The sequence below is a fragment of the Diadema antillarum genome, unplaced genomic scaffold (assembly GCF_040938485.1).
Source record: "Diadema antillarum isolate AM-2024a unplaced genomic scaffold, OU_Dant_1.0 seq00002473_RagTag, whole genome shotgun sequence".
NCBI lineage: Eukaryota > Metazoa > Echinodermata > Echinoidea > Diadematoida > Diadematidae > Diadema > Diadema antillarum.
In genome coordinates, this window is record NW_027273079.1 from 40,633 (window position 1) to 58,541 (window position 17,909).

The following is a 17,909-nucleotide window of genomic DNA, read 5'->3' on the forward strand; positions in this document are numbered from 1 at the left end:
GTGACTGAATGTGTTACTCAGCAGGAAACAAAAAAGAAACAAAACGTAATCGCAAGACCACCTGTATATGGTCAAATGAAACCACGCTACGTTATTTCTTATCCATTGATACAGGATTTCCATGACCTGGACATGCTGAAGGCCATTGGGAAACTCTTTGGTCTGATGATCTACAACAAAGTCATCATCACTCTTCCTTTCCCGGATCTCTTCTACAAGAAGATCGTGGTGGACATGTCAGTACCGATTTTCGCACTAATGCATTAATTTTGTATATTGACTGTGCTACATTTACTCTTGAGTCAGGGAAATTGATAATTATGCAGGTTTACCGCCCTATTCTTATGAGATTTGCATTCGAATTCAAGAATAGGCTCTCGAGGTCATATGATTTTCGTCAACACTATACTCTCCTGGTTCGTTTACATTCTTTAAGCATTCGTTTCATAGCAATCCTTTTCAATTCTATCTCATTCAACTTAGAGAGCAACTCATTTAATATTAACGACGCGAAATTGTCATTCAATTGTCATTCAATTTCGCGCCAGCACGACTGGCGTTCAATTTTCTCTCAAATACACTGTCTTGATTCAATAACATATAGTACAGCGTGTCCCAGAAAAAACGGAACCGGGTTTCCATGCAACTTTTTACTATCGAAATCATACATTTTCTTTATGAGATAAGCATCAATGGAAAGATAAACTTTTCTGCCTTCATTTGATGTACAACTTAATGTTCATCATTCATGCATGACTAAGTTAGAACAACGAACAATGGTGCTTCCAAATTTTCATTTGCACGCGCAAATGGTGACTTTGAGTGAGTTTTCAGACTGTTAACGTTACGTTTTCGAAAAACAATGTTCATACACCAAATATTCATATTTTCTTCTTTCATTGTCATGAGACCTTAAGCATTAAATGTGAATATCGCATGCTTGAGAAAAATTTGCATGAAAACATGCTTCATTTCTATCGATTCTACGGATAGTCGAAAAACAAGCATTCAGCTCTCCCGACTTAGCATTAGACAATGGGCTCATCTGCACCATTGAATTTACACAAAACAACCGCAGTGCTACAGTGAATGTTGTTCGGGGTAGTGGGGTATTTACAGAGAATTTGCATCACTTTATTTATCACTGAAATTGCGCTTCTAACATTTTAAAGGTGCAAGTGCAGGGCAGAATGTCGTGTGTTTTTTTTTTTTTTTTTTTTTTTTTTTTTTTTTTTTTTTGGGGGGGGGGGGGGGAGGGCTCGGAAGGTTTTTTTTTTTTCGGTCCGTTACTTCCACCCCGCCTTCCCAAACATTTCGCGTAAGCCCTGGTCACAACTCGCCGTGCGTGCTTTTCGTCCGTACGTTCTTGGCGGAGGCCACGGCGTTCACGTTTTTTCTAAAAACGTGGGGAGGAAGTGACTAGCGCAGGGAGGAAGTACGTCAACGCACGACACTCGCACGGTTGTGCAGGATGTAAGTATGTGGCCCGCACGCCACGCCTGGCAATGAGGGGTTACGTGCATCGTACGTTGTGCACGTGGTAAGTGAGTTGTACGTGCTTACAACTTACAATCTGCGTGAGATTGCTACGTTCTCTTGCGGAGGCTGTAATTACACGTGCTGCTCACGTAAGGTATCCCTACTCTGTCGCATGTTGTAAGTGCGTGCAAGTGCGATGATTTTTTTCTCCCCGTCAGATGCTACTAGGGGTAGGCCTAATTATAGGATCACCTTCCAAGGTTCTTCAGATGTATAATCATACTTCTTCTCCATGGTTGTATAGTAGTTTAACCTTCTGTGTGTCATATTCATTTCATGTCTATAGGTTTTTATATATTCAGTTGAAAGAAATGAGATTGAAATAAATAAACTAAGTGAAATATGTGAAATGTGTGCATATTTGACTCATTGACAGAGAAAGGGTTAATAGGCTATATCAGGTATAGGACCAAAGAGCTGTACAGCTCTATGTATAGGACCTAGGTTACATCACGTATAAAATGGCATTGTTTACCTGATGTAGGCTAATAGGCTAATGTCAATATCAGGTATACAATGACATTGTATAACATTATTTGGATTAAAACATCCTAACACATTGGCACTTGAGGTGAGATGCGTATAATTTACTGTTATTAAGTCTGCCATCTTTATACCCAGTTTCAGAGGTGGTGGCATTTCAGACATGGAGGCATTTTTTAGCTAGATTCATCAGCATATTAATAGAACAATGAATGTAGGCCTATGAGTTTGCAGTTTCATCTGAGACTAAAGATGTCACGTTTGCAATTAAGGCCCTATATAAGGTAATACTGTTATAGAAAATTCTTCCTTCCTTAATTTCAAAATATACACATTCTCAATTTCAGAGAATGGTACTGACTTTATCACTGTTCTGCATATACAATGATGATCAATGCCTTTTAACCACGCTTGTGCAGATCTTAAATGTATTTTTTTTTTGTAACCCCAAAAATCCTGTCACTTCATGCATTGACCAAGATTTCTATATGTTTTGCTTCTTCAAGAAGTTTTTTTACTTTGTCTTATGTGCCACAAAATATGGTACAAGTGTATACAAGTGTGTGTATATACATATATATAAATATATTACTAATCGCCTACCATGCAGAAGGGTCCTATAACATAATAATTTCGATTTGTGACACAATTCGAAAGAGTTTTGAAAGCCCTTTCAAGTGATATAACAATCATTTTACTGTGTATGCGATTTTTTTCGATCCTATAATCCTTACAGGGAATTTCTGCCCGGTAGGTGAAATAGAACAGTATGAATATATAATTGCCATCATCATGACATCTTGGAGACGAAAATGATGATACTCGTCCGTCGGCTCGGTTCGAGTACCTTGCAGAGATCACTGCGCACAACTTACGTTTTAAGTGCGGAGCAGGTGCTTATTCGGCAAGTTCGGTACAGTCTGCGTGCTCTATTGAACAGTTGAACTCAGGGAATTGTCGAATAAGCACGGGCTGCGCACTTATTACGTGCTCAACACGTACGTGCTACGTGTGCCGTCAGCCGAGCAAGTGACGGTGGGAAAATTAAAAAAAACGCACGGAATCAGTGCGTTGTACGCACGTTCGCTGTAGAGTGCACTTACGTTGCCCGCACTTAGGGTGAATCCGTAGCCCGAACGCAGCGAAAGTTCCTCGGGTCCTAAAAGTGCTACGGCGTGTCTGCGTGCTCGAAAATTCGTGCGGAGGCGGAACTTACTACGTACGGATCCCCAAATTTTGCCCACGTTTTTGTAAGTAGACAGCACGCACTTGCAAGTACGGCGAGTTGTGACCACAGCTTGATGGACACCCTTTGCTCTGTAGTTAGCTGCATGGTCAGGCAAGCTCATGATCATGTGCTAATCTACGACCCTATTCACAACCGAACCGTCTCTAACAACCCCTTTAACCCCCTCCCTTCATGTTTGTGTAAATTCATTGAAGCATGAAGGTCATTGTTATCTGCCAAGTTGGGAAGGTGTCGGGAAAGCTAGTTGGCTCCTTTCAATATAACAAACATACATGTCTGTCCAACATTATACCTAATACATTTTTTGCTTCTTTAAGTCGGTCCATCAGTCTTGAAATGTGTCTCGCTGCTTCTCTGTGTCCGAGGCGAGTTGTTTCAATCTGGATGCTTGTTAACTGTTAAATCTTACAGTTCAACACCATGTCAAATAATTTACCGTGGAAGCAAAATACTAAAAAACTAAACTAAACTGACAAAAAGCACTCTTGGACCAGTAGAGCAAGGGTACTGGCACACAGCTAAGAGTCTCGGGATTATTCTGCCCGATGTCATGACTCTTGCTGACTAACAACTAACGTGCAGCTACAAAATATCAATCTACTAGCAAAAAAAAAAAATAACAAAAAGCACCTTGGACCAGTAGAGCGAGGGTACTGGCCCACAGATAAGAGTCTCAGGATTATTCTGCCCGATGTCATGACTCTAGCTGACTAATCACTATCCCTTTGCTGCTCTTGGGTTCCCACAAATCACTTAGTAAGGACAAAATCATTAAGCTTTGCTGAGATTTTTCTCTGCCGCTGTGGTCTGCCTGCAGTAGATGATGGGAGCGGAGCTTGCTGGGCTGTTTCGCTGGGCCTTCTTTGTCCCGTTCTCTGGTCGGTCCCATGTGGTAGTTGGTCCAGCTGCTTATGTGTGACGTTCATAGCAGTATCTCCGAGATGATTTGGCTGCTGTTGACTGCCTTCTGGCTGTTTTGGATGTTCTGCTACCTTTACGGTGGTTAAAGACTCTGGCTTGGTGTTAGCCGTTTCTCTCAGGAACCTCCGGTTTTGCCGATACTGACGTCCGTCTTTCGTTTCCACCACATATGACCGGTCACCAAGGATTTGTCTGCAAATTGCGGGTCTCCATGGCAGGTGAGCCATGTCTGGTTGTAGAAGTACCCCTTGGCCTATGTGCAGCTCTGGTAGATCTTTGGCCCCTCTATCATATCTATCATTCTGATCTGTTCTGGTACATCCAGCACTACGTTTAGCATGAGTAGTACCTCTGGCGTTGGAAGCCTTTTTCGAGTACGCCTGGACATTAGTTTCTGCACTGCACTTGCTCTGTCATGGTCAGGCGTGTTTCTCCACTCAAGCATGGCAAGGTGAATATCACTTCCATCGTTGATAGCCTTTTTTTACAAGTGTTTTGGCTATCTTCTCTGCCGACTCAGATTTACCATTACTTTGACTCTACCGGGGGGAGCTGGTAACGTGGTCAAAGTCCCATTCTGCTGCAAATCTGGCATACTCCTGGGCCACAAATTGAGGTCCATTGTCTGTTATGACCCGCTCAGGTATGCCATGTCGTGCAAAGTGGCGTTTTGAGCACTCTACTATATCCTGGGCCGTGGTGCTCTCTAGCTGGTCCAACTCCCAGTAGTCAGAGTAGAAATCCACTGTCACCAGATATTCTCTGTTGTTCATATGAAACAAGTCTTGACCCACAAACTGCCGTAGTCTTGCAGGGATTTCAGCAGTCATCATTGTCTCTTTCTGTTGCTTTGGTTTCATGGCGTTGCAGACTGAGCATTGCTCCACCTTATCTCTGATTTGGCTTGCCATGCCTGGCCAAAAGAGTGTGTCACGAGCCCTTCTCACACATGCATCGACTCCTAGGTGGCTGCTATGTACCTTCTCCACCATTCTGCTTCGGAGTATTTGGGGGACAATCACCTTCTGGCCTTTGAACAGGATTCCATTCTGTGCTGTGATCTCATCCCTGAAGTTGAAGTACTCTCTTATACTGCCAGGTACTGCTTCCTTTGTATCAGGCCATCCTTGCTGGATCATCAACATGAGGTCCTGCAGTTGCTGGTCAGCAGTTGTCCCATTTCTGATCTGGTGCTCTGTGGACTCGCTAACTTTCAGGAGGTCCATTTGCTGACTTCTTCTATCTCGTGATTTTTGAGAGAAGGTGTTTGCATGGTGTGGTATATTAGATACACTTGGTTTGCGAATCACGGTGAACCGTAAACCAAGTGTATCTTCTTCTATCTCCTTGTATATCTTATCAGACCCCCATGTGCCCGATAGGTATGCTCGACTCAGCCAATCAGCAAGGAGCACATCTTTTCTTTTCCAGGTTTGTACTGGACATCCAGGTGATACTTCTGGAGCCGAAGAAGCATTCGCTGTAGTCTCTTGGGGGCACCATGGATTGCCTTCGTGAAAATCGGCACTAAAGGCTTGTGGTCTGTTTCTACCGTCACAGGTTTGCCTTGTGACGTCTGTGTGTCTGCTTGTTTGATTTTTGTATTTGATTTTTGTTTTTTTTTTGTTACTTTTTTTAAAGTTTCCTATACTATGTATAAAATGTTGTATTTTGTAATTGTATGATTTTTTACTTCACGGACTCACAGAAGAACAGCCATTGGCTGAAGTGAGTGACCCGTGGTGAAATAAAATAAACTCAAACTGAACTCAAACTGAATGTAATGATCAAACCTCTCACAAGCAAACAATAGCTAGACATACCTTCTCTATCTGTGCGTAGCACTGCTCTGTTCGGGATAGAGCCCTCGAAGCAAATGTCACCGGCTGGCCATTCTGCAGGAGTGTAGCTTCTAACCCCTTCTCAGATGCGTCACACTGTATGGTCGTTTCAGCAGCCTCATCAAAGTACTTTAAGACTGGAGCTTGTGTGAGCATTAGCTTGATTTCGTTCAGGACTTCTGTGTGATGTTCCAGCCATTCGAAGTGTGTTCCTGCGTCCGTCAACCTCCTCAGCGGTTTTGCTACTTCAGAAAGCCTTGGCAAGAACTTCGCTAGATATGTCACACTGCCTAGTAGACGCTGCACTGCTTTCTTGTCTTCAGGTGGGACCTTGTCAACTACAGCCTTGACTTTCGCCGGATCTGGTCGAAGTCCATCCGCTGTCAGTTTATGTCCAATGTATGACACGGTGGTCTGTCTCAACTTCAGCTTGGCCTTGTTTAGCTTCAAGTTGACCTTCCTGGCCCTACGTAGGAATTGTTCTAGGTTTCGATCATGGTCAGCTACTGCCTCGTCCATGGTATCTCCACTTCCAAAGACCAAGAAGTCATCAGCTATGACTTCAACACCATGGAGCCCTTCGATGATCTCATGTTGCCTTCTTTGGAACTCCTCTGGGGCCGGTGAGATCCCAAATGGCATTCTCTTCCACCTGTAGCGTCCAAATGGTGTAGCAAAAGTGGTAAGATAGCTGCTTGCGTCCTGTAGTTTGATTGGAACTTTTTGTGCAACATGCTTGACAGGCATGACATTGTTGTCCAAGGTCAGGCTGTAGTCTCCAGGCAAGCAGCCAAGACCTTCGGAGACGTCATTGTATTCTGCAATCAGGTCTCTTGATTGTGTCAGCTGCACAGTCTCCACTTCGCCGCTGATTCGTATCATGCCCATCTGGATGGAGGATTGTCCACTAAGTAGGAGCATCTCCCTCGATGTCTCCACAATCTTACAGTTGATGTTGTACGAGCTCCCCTCATAGCTACATATCAGATCTGTCTCACCCTTGACCGGTATGTAATTTCCATCGTATAATTTTATCCTTGTGGCTGATGGGTGCATGCATGGTTTGTCACTTTTTTAAAGTTTGCATAGTTCTCTGTAGGACATTACATTACAGGTGGCCCCTGTATCAACTTGACACATGACTTTCTGAACATGCTTTTGAGTTTTCATCATGATAGGGACTACAATCTTACGCCCTTTCTTTTCATTTAGGGATCCAACATGTTCCAGGCTGAAATTCGACTCATCTGTATCGTCTGTGTCACTTTCCTGGTCACCGGCATGTACAGTTTCAATTCTGGCTTTGCAGGCCTTTGCAAAATGGTTCGTTTTCTTACATCTGCTGCATTCTTTGCCATATGCTGGGCAGTTCCTCATTCCTCTTTTATGCTTGCCTCCACAGTACAGGCATGCACTTCCTCCCAACGGGAGCTGTTGTTCTCGCTGTTGTTTCTTTTTCCAGTCATCTTTTTCCTTTCTTGGATTCTTTGACTGACGTCCTTGCTTGTTCTTAGCAAAGTTTAGTTCTCGCTGCTGCTCATGTTCACCACTATTGATAACTTTCAACTGCTGTGTGGTTGCTTCACTGATCTTCAGGGTATCAAGGGCTCTCTGTAATGTGCATTCATCTTCCCGAAACAGTCTTGCTCTCGCCCTTGATCCCTACAGCCGATGACCAGTCTGTCTCGTATCATCTCATTTTCCAAGCGTTGCTCTCCAAACTTGCAGGTAGCTGCCAGCTTACGCAGCCTGTCAACAAATTGAGTAACAGTCTCTTGTGGTTGTTGCTCTGCTGTGTGAAATATGTACCTCTCATATAGTACATTTCGTTTCATAACAAATGCTCTTTGAGGCTACTCAGAATCTTGGTGATGTCTTTCATTTCCTCCGTGGATAATTTGAGACCGGTAAGCACTGTGCGGCAATCTTGGCCCATCACCGTCTTCAGTGTAGCAACGTGGATTTTGACATCCTTTTTATCAAGTTCAGTGGCAATGCAATAATCATTCCATGCTTCCTCAAAATTCAGCCAATTCGTCTCTGTATTCCCTTTGCATTGCATTTGGGGAGGAGGGGGAATCTGATATGATGCCATTCTAGCAGTTGAGGCTTGGAAAGTCACTTTAATAACGAATTCAAACTAGCATTTCAGTGCGCGAACTGCCGTGACTGGGTACACCCGCCGATTTCATCACCATACAAGCTGCAGTACAGTCACAAGATTGCATGCACAATGCAATGTTGAATTGTTCATGCCGGGCAAATCGAACATACATCCAAATTCTCTCTGATCCCACCTTGAAAATTCCTTTTGGAGGCAGATATTGCATTCTGCTACGGAGATCTCCACTCCAAGACAACATGTTAGCTCTTTCTATGCTAGAAGTACTCCACATTGCAGGCCTACATTCAAGTGCTGGGTACTGCTTACTATACTGTGTACCTTGCATATGATGCTAGTCTATGCACCAGACCTCATAACAACATCAAGAAAAAGCCTTGGAAAAATCAGCACGTCTTTTTTTATAACAATGCATTGCTGCAAAAGAACCGTGAGGTTAGGAGCCTCTTCGAGGTCCACAGTATATTTCTTCGGTTCTGCATGCTAATAAGTTGACTGACTGCAGATCGACAGTCGAATCGGGGTACATCGGAGCACATCGGGCACTTTTCAGCTCTCTGAACGGGGTGACAGCGTGATAATGGTAATGGTGGAGAACAGGTATATCTTGCCATTAGGCAAGGTCTTATGCGTGTGCGAAAATGTGCGAATCAACAATTGCCCATCTTTTGACACAATATTTGTCATGATCTCAGGTTTTGCCGCTCCTCATCATCTGTATTTATTCAAAGACATTTGAAAAAGGCACATCAGAGAAACAAGACTGAAATGAGGGAAACGATTCTTTGGTGACGATACATGATTACACAATCGTTATTGTCAAGACACCTGAATGTACTCATTAAGATGTACATAATCATGTGTCGGAGATGATCATTACATCAAAGAAAGACTGCCGCGAATAGTCCATGTTATTAGGTCCATGACTGAAGTGGCGTTCTATGTACAAGCTATAGATTAAAGGAATGAAACATTTCACTATAGGCCTAATGCAAAGGTTTTATCACAAGGTCTGTTAATACAACTGTATATTCAAACGTTAAATGAAGAGCTACAAATAGCACATCTAAGCAGGAACAAAAACATTGCCCAAATGCTATAAATTGCTTGACTAGAATTCGTGAATTCGAATTCCTTAACGTTCATCAGGGCGGTGATGGTGCGAATTTGAATGCGTCTCACGAGCATTTTTATTTTGAACGCGCTTGATACGCGTTTATGTGAGAAAATCATGAAATTTCACGCTGATGAAATTGAATTGAAAGAACTAGTTATCTTTTTTGAATGTTGATCTCAGTGATCATTCGAATTCGTTCGCAATTGCACGAATCATTATGTATCAAAAATGCAAATGTGACGAAATTGTGCGGGAAAATTTATACTAGAACGGCATTATTATGAAGAGATGGTTCCCTCTCATCTCACGCGTGTCCACTTCTTACAAAGTCTTGTGTTTCTGAGAGATCTACTAATGAGAGGCAGAATATTTGGATATATGCGATAGAACATAAAAATTTACAAAAAACAACAACAAAACTTAGGAGTTTTCTGCAGTTTAACTCACCCCAATAAGTGAAATAATTGTTCTAGAAAGAACAGATGTCATACAAAGCATCAGTGTGTACGAGGTTAAGAAGCAAAATAAATTTCTATACTCATGAAACCCTTATGGAAATAACGTGTGAATCAAGATGAAATGTGTCGTCTATATCCGTAACCTGTAAGTTGTTATCTGTATGTTTTTATCTGAATGGATGAAGTTCTAGGTTTTGTAGCTGTAATAATAAAACAAAATCAATTAATGTCTCACAGAGTATCCAGCACCAAGGACCTGCAGCTTCTAGAACCGGATATGGCCAAGAGCATTCAGTCCTTATCACAGCTGTCTGAAGAAGACCTTAAAGCCATGGAGATGACGTTTCTTGTAGACGACTCCAGTGGAGAGACCAAGGAGCTAAAAGAAGGTGGTGAAGCAGTGATGGTGACAAAAGACAATGTGTAGGTTTGCAAAGTAATGTTCTGTTTCTTTAACCTTGGGTTCAATTTTTCAGACAGCCGACGTAATTTCAGGCGCAACCTTTTGATACAGGCAACTTCAATCATACAAACAAATAGCAACAGACATTTCAGACTGTTCATGAAATTGTTGTTAAGAATTCGACGTATTGAAAGTGACTTGAATTTATACTGTTTCATGTGGACGTACATACGAAACATGTAGTGTCCTATTGTGACATCTCAAATTACTTACGGTTGTATAATCCCAGAGAAAACTTCAAAAATAGGTGATTTTTTGAACGGATCGTCAAGTTTTCTCGGATTTTCACTACATCTGCCAGCAAAATTCACTGAATCCGCAGATTATGTTTGGAGAAACTTCCCCGTTCATGTTAAGACATATTAAATCTCCGATGTAATGTTCTTGTGACTAGTGATTCTAAAGTTGTCCACGATCTTAACCCCACCAACAGCAAAGAGTACATCGAGCTGTACTCCAGATACCACACGGCTGAAAAGCAGGTGCAGGCATTCAAAAGTGGGTTTCTGCAAGTAACTCTGATGAACCGCTTCCAGGAGCTCTTTAAGTGGGAGGAGATGAGAGCGCTCTTCCTCGGTGGAGAATACGACTGGAGGACGTTTGAGGAGGTACGTTCTGTTTCGTCTTGTTCTCTCGTCATTTGCCCCGACACGTTTGCCCCCTCTGAAGAGGTCTTTTCCCCTATGGTTTTGTATGTTTTCGGTTCAGTTATCATTTTTTAGTCATAAATGGGTCAACCATGACTTCAAACAGGTCTTTGTCGAGAATATGGTGTAGTGAGGTTCAAGGAGTTTAAGAAACTTGCAAATAAAGTTCCCAAATTTAAGAAATTTAAAACTTTTTGGATACATAATGCAGTATCCTTAAAGAATGAAATACACTGTCAAAGTGCCTGCAATATGCTCATAGAGCAAATTTATGTTAGATTTTACGTACTCACGTAAACATAGAGGACATCAATGGTAAAATATGTAAAATCATAAAATGATCTCATCATCCTCTGTACGTAATCATGTCGACTGTTTTTCTTGCAGTGTTAATGTAAATGTGGAATACCCACATGAATGATGACAGATTTTGTAGTGGCTCAAAACTGATGTTCATAGTTTTACGAGCGAATCACGTTTCAATCTCCATACGAAATGCATCCACCTGTTAAAGCCATCATTATGGACAATAATCATTCACAGTTTGTGTGTGTGTGTGTGTGTGTGTGTGTGTGTGAGTGATTCTGATGTTGCAGTAAAGTGAATATTAATTTTACGCCCAGTATTTCTTTTTCTCACGAATTGTCGTCGTCAGAGTCTGTTTGTTTTATTGCTAAAAGTGACCTGTCGAAATGTACAAAATACATCGACTTTAAGTAAAAAATAAATACAAACATGAAAACCTTTGTTTCAGAGCTTTCGGTTCGAGCAAGGATACACCAGAGAACATCGAGTCATCAAGATGTTCTGGGAAGTCTTTCACAGTCTTCTAGAGGAAGAGAAGAGAGAATTCTTGAGTAAGTTGGTCTTACTAAGGAGCTTTCAAACAATCCTTAGTTTTTCCCTGCATATCACAACAGTCAATAGCTTTGCTAAGGTTAAGACTTCCACGTATGTATTCTGAAAAAAAAACCCGAAAAAAAAAAACCCAAACACCCCTGCACAAGTCTTTCAATATTCTGTTGTGAAATACCATGTCATACTACTTTGGAACTGACAGTGTCAAGTTGGGAATCCAATAAAAATGTTCCGCAGAGTTTTATTCCTCAATCTTTAAGCAGGTACTGCAATAAATAGAGTACAAAGATTCAGTTTGTCGTTTGCAGTCGTACACAGATTAAGAAAGTAAAACCATGGTTAGCAACACAGTGTTCTTTTAAATCAAAAGCCAGCATCTGCTTGGTTGAAGCAATTTTTCCTGTGGTCCTCATTTAGACCCTTGAGGGTTAATATCTTTACATCAGACGATTGTTTATGGTCTGCCTTTCTCTTCCTGGCTATTGCTGTGGGTTATCATTCAACTGAGTCTTTGTAAAACTGTACGAATAATTGAATTTATCATTTTCATCGTCGTTGTATATTCGGCACTGGGCAACACCATAAGCACCCGATATGTAATCTTGCATCGACGTATCTTCCAAACCTAGTCTCTCTTCGCTCAAACTCTTCTGCCAGACCCCTCCGTTCATCTTCTTCTCTCAAATTACTTCATGGCCCACGTACAAAAACCCATTATGGTGACCGAGCCTTCTCCTCCATTGCCTCCACCCTTTGGAATAAACTCCCTCTTCATATTCAAAATGCCTCATTCATTGTACGCTTGTATTACTGATATGTTTCTGCTGTACATTGTGTAAAGGCAATGAAGAAAAACTATTTTGTTAACAACTGATGATTATGTATATATGTATGGCTCCAACGATGTATGTACATTTGTATATGTACATGTACATGTATGTTCATGTACAATGATAATACAGGAATCAATAAATCAAATCAAATCAAATCAAATCAAATCATCTATTGAATCATTTTAAATCCTTCTCAAAACTCATCTGTTTAATCAGTTGTACATATATATATATATTTTTTTTATTTTATTATCTTTCTTTTTTTTTGCTGGAGGTGCACACAGTTATTATTTCTTGTACCACTGAATCACACGTATCGTTTTTCTTGTTCATCGTCTTTTGACTGTAATTAATGTTATTGTATTTTCTATAGTCTTTGTATGAATAGCACGTGTGCGCTTAGAAACACAAGTATAAAGCGTCATATAAAGGCATTATCATTATTATTATCATCATAAGTCACCATGACAAAACGTTACAGTCGAAGCGTTGAAATAAAATGGTTTGTAAAATGATGGCATGAATGAAGGAGAATCTTTTATGGCTTCTATAGTTCCTTTCCTTCATTCTCTTTGCGGAAATGCATACAGAGTAATGAGGTAAATGGATAGAAATTGCATTAAAAGCAACAATTGCTACATCTGTGAAAAAAAAGTTTCATCTTGGTGAAATAAAGCTGCTTTTACACCTCTCCAAGAGAATATTACAGGTGATTATCAGGCATTCTCTTTTATATAAAATGATGTGTATATAGGCCTAATTTTGGATTTTTTTAAATAGAAAAAAGGTGTCAAATGAATTGAATCTTTTAGCATGATGAATATTTTTTAAATGTATATATAATTATGTTAATATGTTTATATGTACATTGTATCTGTATATGAGCATATGCGTATGGGTACTTTTATATCCCTGTAGGATTCTTCACTGGAGCCACACATGTACCTATTGGTGGATTCGGAGTGATCGGTCCTCGAATGTGGCCCATGGGCGGGGAAAAAGATTGTCGCGGGGGACCACCGGAGGACATGTGCCCGGAAGTGAACACCTGCCAGGGGTACGTTGTGCTACATCTCCCCATGTACAGACGCAAGGAACACCTGGAATTTCGGCTGAGAAAAGCTCTCAATATCACCACAGGTTTCCACAAGTTACACATTCCTTGAAGGAAAGAATAGAGGAAAAACCAGTCATTTGCTTCCAAGCCAAGATACAATGACATGTTTCTGATTTCATGTTCAAGATTTTGATGTACCTGTAAATCCATGGCGAGATGCTGGAAGAAAGAAAAAAAACCAGACCGGTGTCTAAGACAGAGACCGTATCTTACAGAGACATTAAGTTTTATGGATGCAATCATATTACATGTAATATCCCACTTTTAATATGTGAGGAAAAGCGGGAACCAAATGAACTATACAGAAGTTATTAGTTAAAACAGCAAGATGTTGGCAAAATTTCAACTTGCTACTGCTGTCTGCATAAGAAGGCACGCAGACAAATAAGTCATGAAAACTGATGCGTGCCTATAACTGCGGTTTCAAGCAAAATCCTTATAGAAATTCACATAATTTCAACTTTCAACTTTCAACTTTATTTTCACCTCCATCAAAATGAACAAAGAAATTATGTACATTGCATATACACGGGATATTTGTGATACATAACAAAATTTGAAAAGGTACATAAGAAAATTATGAAAATGAAAAGTAGATGCGATTACATCTTTGTTAAATACATAAAGCGTATAATACAAGTCAACTAAGGATGAGGATGGAAGTGGAGGGTCCCACTAAGAAGCAAAGCTTGTACGATATGGGACCCTCAGAAAATACACAAAACATCAATATAAAACACAATAAACGAACCGATGTCAACTGACATCAAAATGATTGGGAAGAGGAAAAAGAGAGAAAAGGAAAGGTAAAAAAAAGAGGGAAAAAAAGAGAGGGAAAAAAGGGATAAAAAAGAGGGAACTACAGCATGTGCCATCGTGGACGCAAGCAATCTAGATTTCATAATGTAAAATAAGTGATAAAATACAAGCTGGATTGAATGTAATGCAAAACATTTTTTATACGTAGTTATGTTGGTAAGAATGCAGGAGAAAGAGAAAAACACATCGTTATATTTAGAACACAGACAGGGACATACTTAGGAGGACTTATGTAAAAAAGAATGATGACTTGACTGAGATGATAAAGGGAAACTAACTCTGTTGGATGTTGTAAAATTTCAATAAAAATGATTTTAATTTATTCTTGAAGGAATTCAGAGATTGAGCTGTTGTAATGTTACTGGGAAGTGAATTCCAGTACTTTGGCCCATCGTAAATGTGTTTTGAGCCAACAAAGTTCTCAGAAATGGCAAATGGAAAACATTTGATCGCCGTCACAATCATAATGATTGTGTCATGTTGGTACATTTTTTATATATCATTTTTGTGCTACCGGGATGTAATGTGTGATAGTATAACACACATTCTGATGTACAACAAAGACCCATGAAACTCACAAGAAACCCTTACGATACTTACACAGCTACTTACACATTGTTTTCTTCAGATTGTGCAAAGTGTAAGAAGATGGTTATATTTAGATTAATTGTATTATAGATATAATGTTAGTACTTTGATATGTATTACATCGTTTAAACTTAGCAAATTTTGCAGAGTAACACAAAATATGTCATTGTCATCTTTTGGTGTTAGATCCTGGCTGTATACAGTTTGGTATATGCCACCCTCGACAGCACTTGGAGTGATGGTCGCAATTTTTTTTTTTTTTTTTTTTTTTGGGGGGGGGGGGGGTTAATTACTTTCCTTCATCAACTAAAATATTGACCTTAAGAGCAGACAGCACTCAAATTTCAGTGTGGCAATGGTGTTGAAATCATGCAGGTGAATATCTTACATTTGCAGAAAGGAAGATTTTCAATGATAAATCAATATAGGATTACGTAGTGAGGGTTTGTACAGCATCTAATTCAAAGACAAGTTTTTGTCAACAAAATCAAATCTCATTTTTTTTTTAGACGAACTTTCTTTCATGGATTTATTTTTTACTGTCTGTTGGCATATTTACAATTGGAATGATTCTCCGTGTGTCATGTTTTATTATAATGCTTAGCATGATCTGGCTTCCACATCATTTTTTTTTTTTTGTCACTTAACACCATTTACAGTTGCTAGCTTGTAGCAGAACATTATCGCCGTACTGGATGTCGAATTCAGACAAATGATAATGAAGATAATGATTGTAAATTAGTATTGTGCAATTTCTGTGGGAATGTACTTACCTGCGCATTACAGCATAATCAAAATACGGAAGAGACAAGATAATTTATAAAGTAAATAACAAAGATATCAACTGAAAAGAATTTCAATTTCAATTTCAATTTATTTTCATATTTCTCGATGAAAAATTACATCAAATATAACAAAATTAAATGAAATACATGACATACATAGAATATTGCAAATATATAAAACATAATAGTGGTCGATCTGTTAAATTTGGAATCTGCGAATGAATGCTTAAGAAATATGGCGGAACCTACTTAAAAGCGAGCTTGTTGAGCGTAGGTCCCAGTTAAAATCGAGTTTAAGATTGAGAAGGGGAGCACGGGTACAACAATGACCGGAACATAAGAGAAAAACAAAGTAAAAGAGTACAATTTTACAGTTATATAGCAAATTCTTCTCTAGTGCAGGTTAGGGGTCGGAAAAGCCACATGCTGTAGGCAGATAAACCGTTGTCGTTCTGGCAATACAATATGACTTAATATAAAATAACAATGATACCGTTTAGACAGTATTAGAAATGTGTACATTGCGTGTATTAAGAAGGGAACACATGCACCTGCAAATCCAGAAAAAAAAAGACATTCAACAACCAGTTACAGTGCAGTGAGAATGTGAAATACCAGCTGTTACCTCGTCCCAGCTATCTTTAAAGAAAGAAAAATATACATGAACACAGTGATAGAATTTAAGGGCGCAAACAGCTGGGCTCTTAAAGTCTGGTTTAACATGACAACAACCCTACATGGAGTACAGTATTAGTCCATGGGCCAGGCCAGATATTGGTACCATCTGAGGTGGCAATACCTTTTTGGTGTCATTTTGTTTGTCGGGCATAGATATGCTTATCAAGCTATGATAGCATTTCCAAATGAGTAGCTTAGTCATAGTAAATGAATTTTAAACCAATTTGGTCTCGTTGTTATATCCCTGTACTTCTGAATCGAGACCAAGCGCTATACAAAGAAGAGCACTGTCTTCTGTATGTTCACAGGTGTTCTGTTGTAAAAGCGGTGCGCTTAGTCTTTATTGAAGGCAGCAAAGGGAATATCCAAGGGTTATGATGTCCACAGCGCTTAGTCTAATATTCAAGACTGCGAAGGGAATATCCAAAGCTTATAATACAGTGTATATCCCTTTATCTAAAAACAACAACAACAAAAAAGCAATTTCTAGTGAATTCTAGCGTATTTTTCAATTATTTATCATTTTCCGATGAAAACGCTACAGTGAAAACGCTAATACCACGCCAATGTCGCTTTATTTCCATCCAACAATGAAAGATTATGCAAAAACAATGTACCGGTACACTACAATACATTATAATTAACAATGTTGTAAATGAACAGAGTGATTTTTGTTTAAAACTGATGTATTTGTTGAGAGGGTGGTATAAAAACAGTATAGATAATCCCTTTTATTAGGAACTTTAGATATGATTAACGGTACATTGTTCTAGATAAAGACTAAGCGCACCGCGTGACAGCTGTGGACATCGTAACCCTTTGGATATTCCCTTCGCTGCCTTGAATAAAGACTAAGCGCACCGCGTTTACAGCAGAACACCTGTGGACATGCAGAAGGCAGTGCTCGTATTTGTATAGCGGTTAGTTTCGATTCAGAAGTATAGGGACATGAAAACGAGACCAAATTGGTTAAAAATTCATTTATTATGACTAAGCTACTCATTTGGAAATGCTATCATAGCTTGATAAGCATATCTATGTCCGACAAACAAAATGACACCAAAAAGGTTTTGCCACCTCGGATGGTACCAACAACCCATTTTTCGGCTCTTGGCCCATGGACTATATAGTCCAGTCAAAATAGGGTTTCACCCACCACTAATTGCAACAGTACGAATTCCACTGCAGTGCAACTTGTTATGGGCTCCTAAACACCATACTAAAAGTCCCAAGAAATCCAATGGGGTAAAGTGGCTAAATTTGCATAATATGCAAATTAGCTCCCATAATGATAAAAATACAGTGTATACATGAAAACTATGCTTCTAGGTTTCAGATTGGAAAACCGAAAGTGTTTTAACCTATGTTTACAATGTCAGCTAGTGCGATGC

The 17,909-nt window shown here is 39.8% G+C and overlaps 1 protein-coding gene across 1 annotated transcript in view; it reads left to right on the forward strand.

Moving 5' to 3' along the window:
- The window catches only part of LOC139714851 (probable E3 ubiquitin-protein ligase HERC4), a 40,516-nt gene extending 26,819 nt beyond the window's left edge, over positions 1-13,697 (forward strand). Inside the window, exons 10-14 of the mRNA XM_071626498.1 lie at positions 115-236; positions 9,968-10,153; positions 10,627-10,801; positions 11,595-11,697; positions 13,450-13,697. Of these exons, the coding sequence (XP_071482599.1) occupies positions 115-236; positions 9,968-10,153; positions 10,627-10,801; positions 11,595-11,697; positions 13,450-13,697 (834 nt within the window). The remainder of the gene's footprint in view (positions 1-114; positions 237-9,967; positions 10,154-10,626; positions 10,802-11,594; positions 11,698-13,449) is intronic.
- Positions 13,698-17,909: the final 4,212 nt, after the last annotated feature.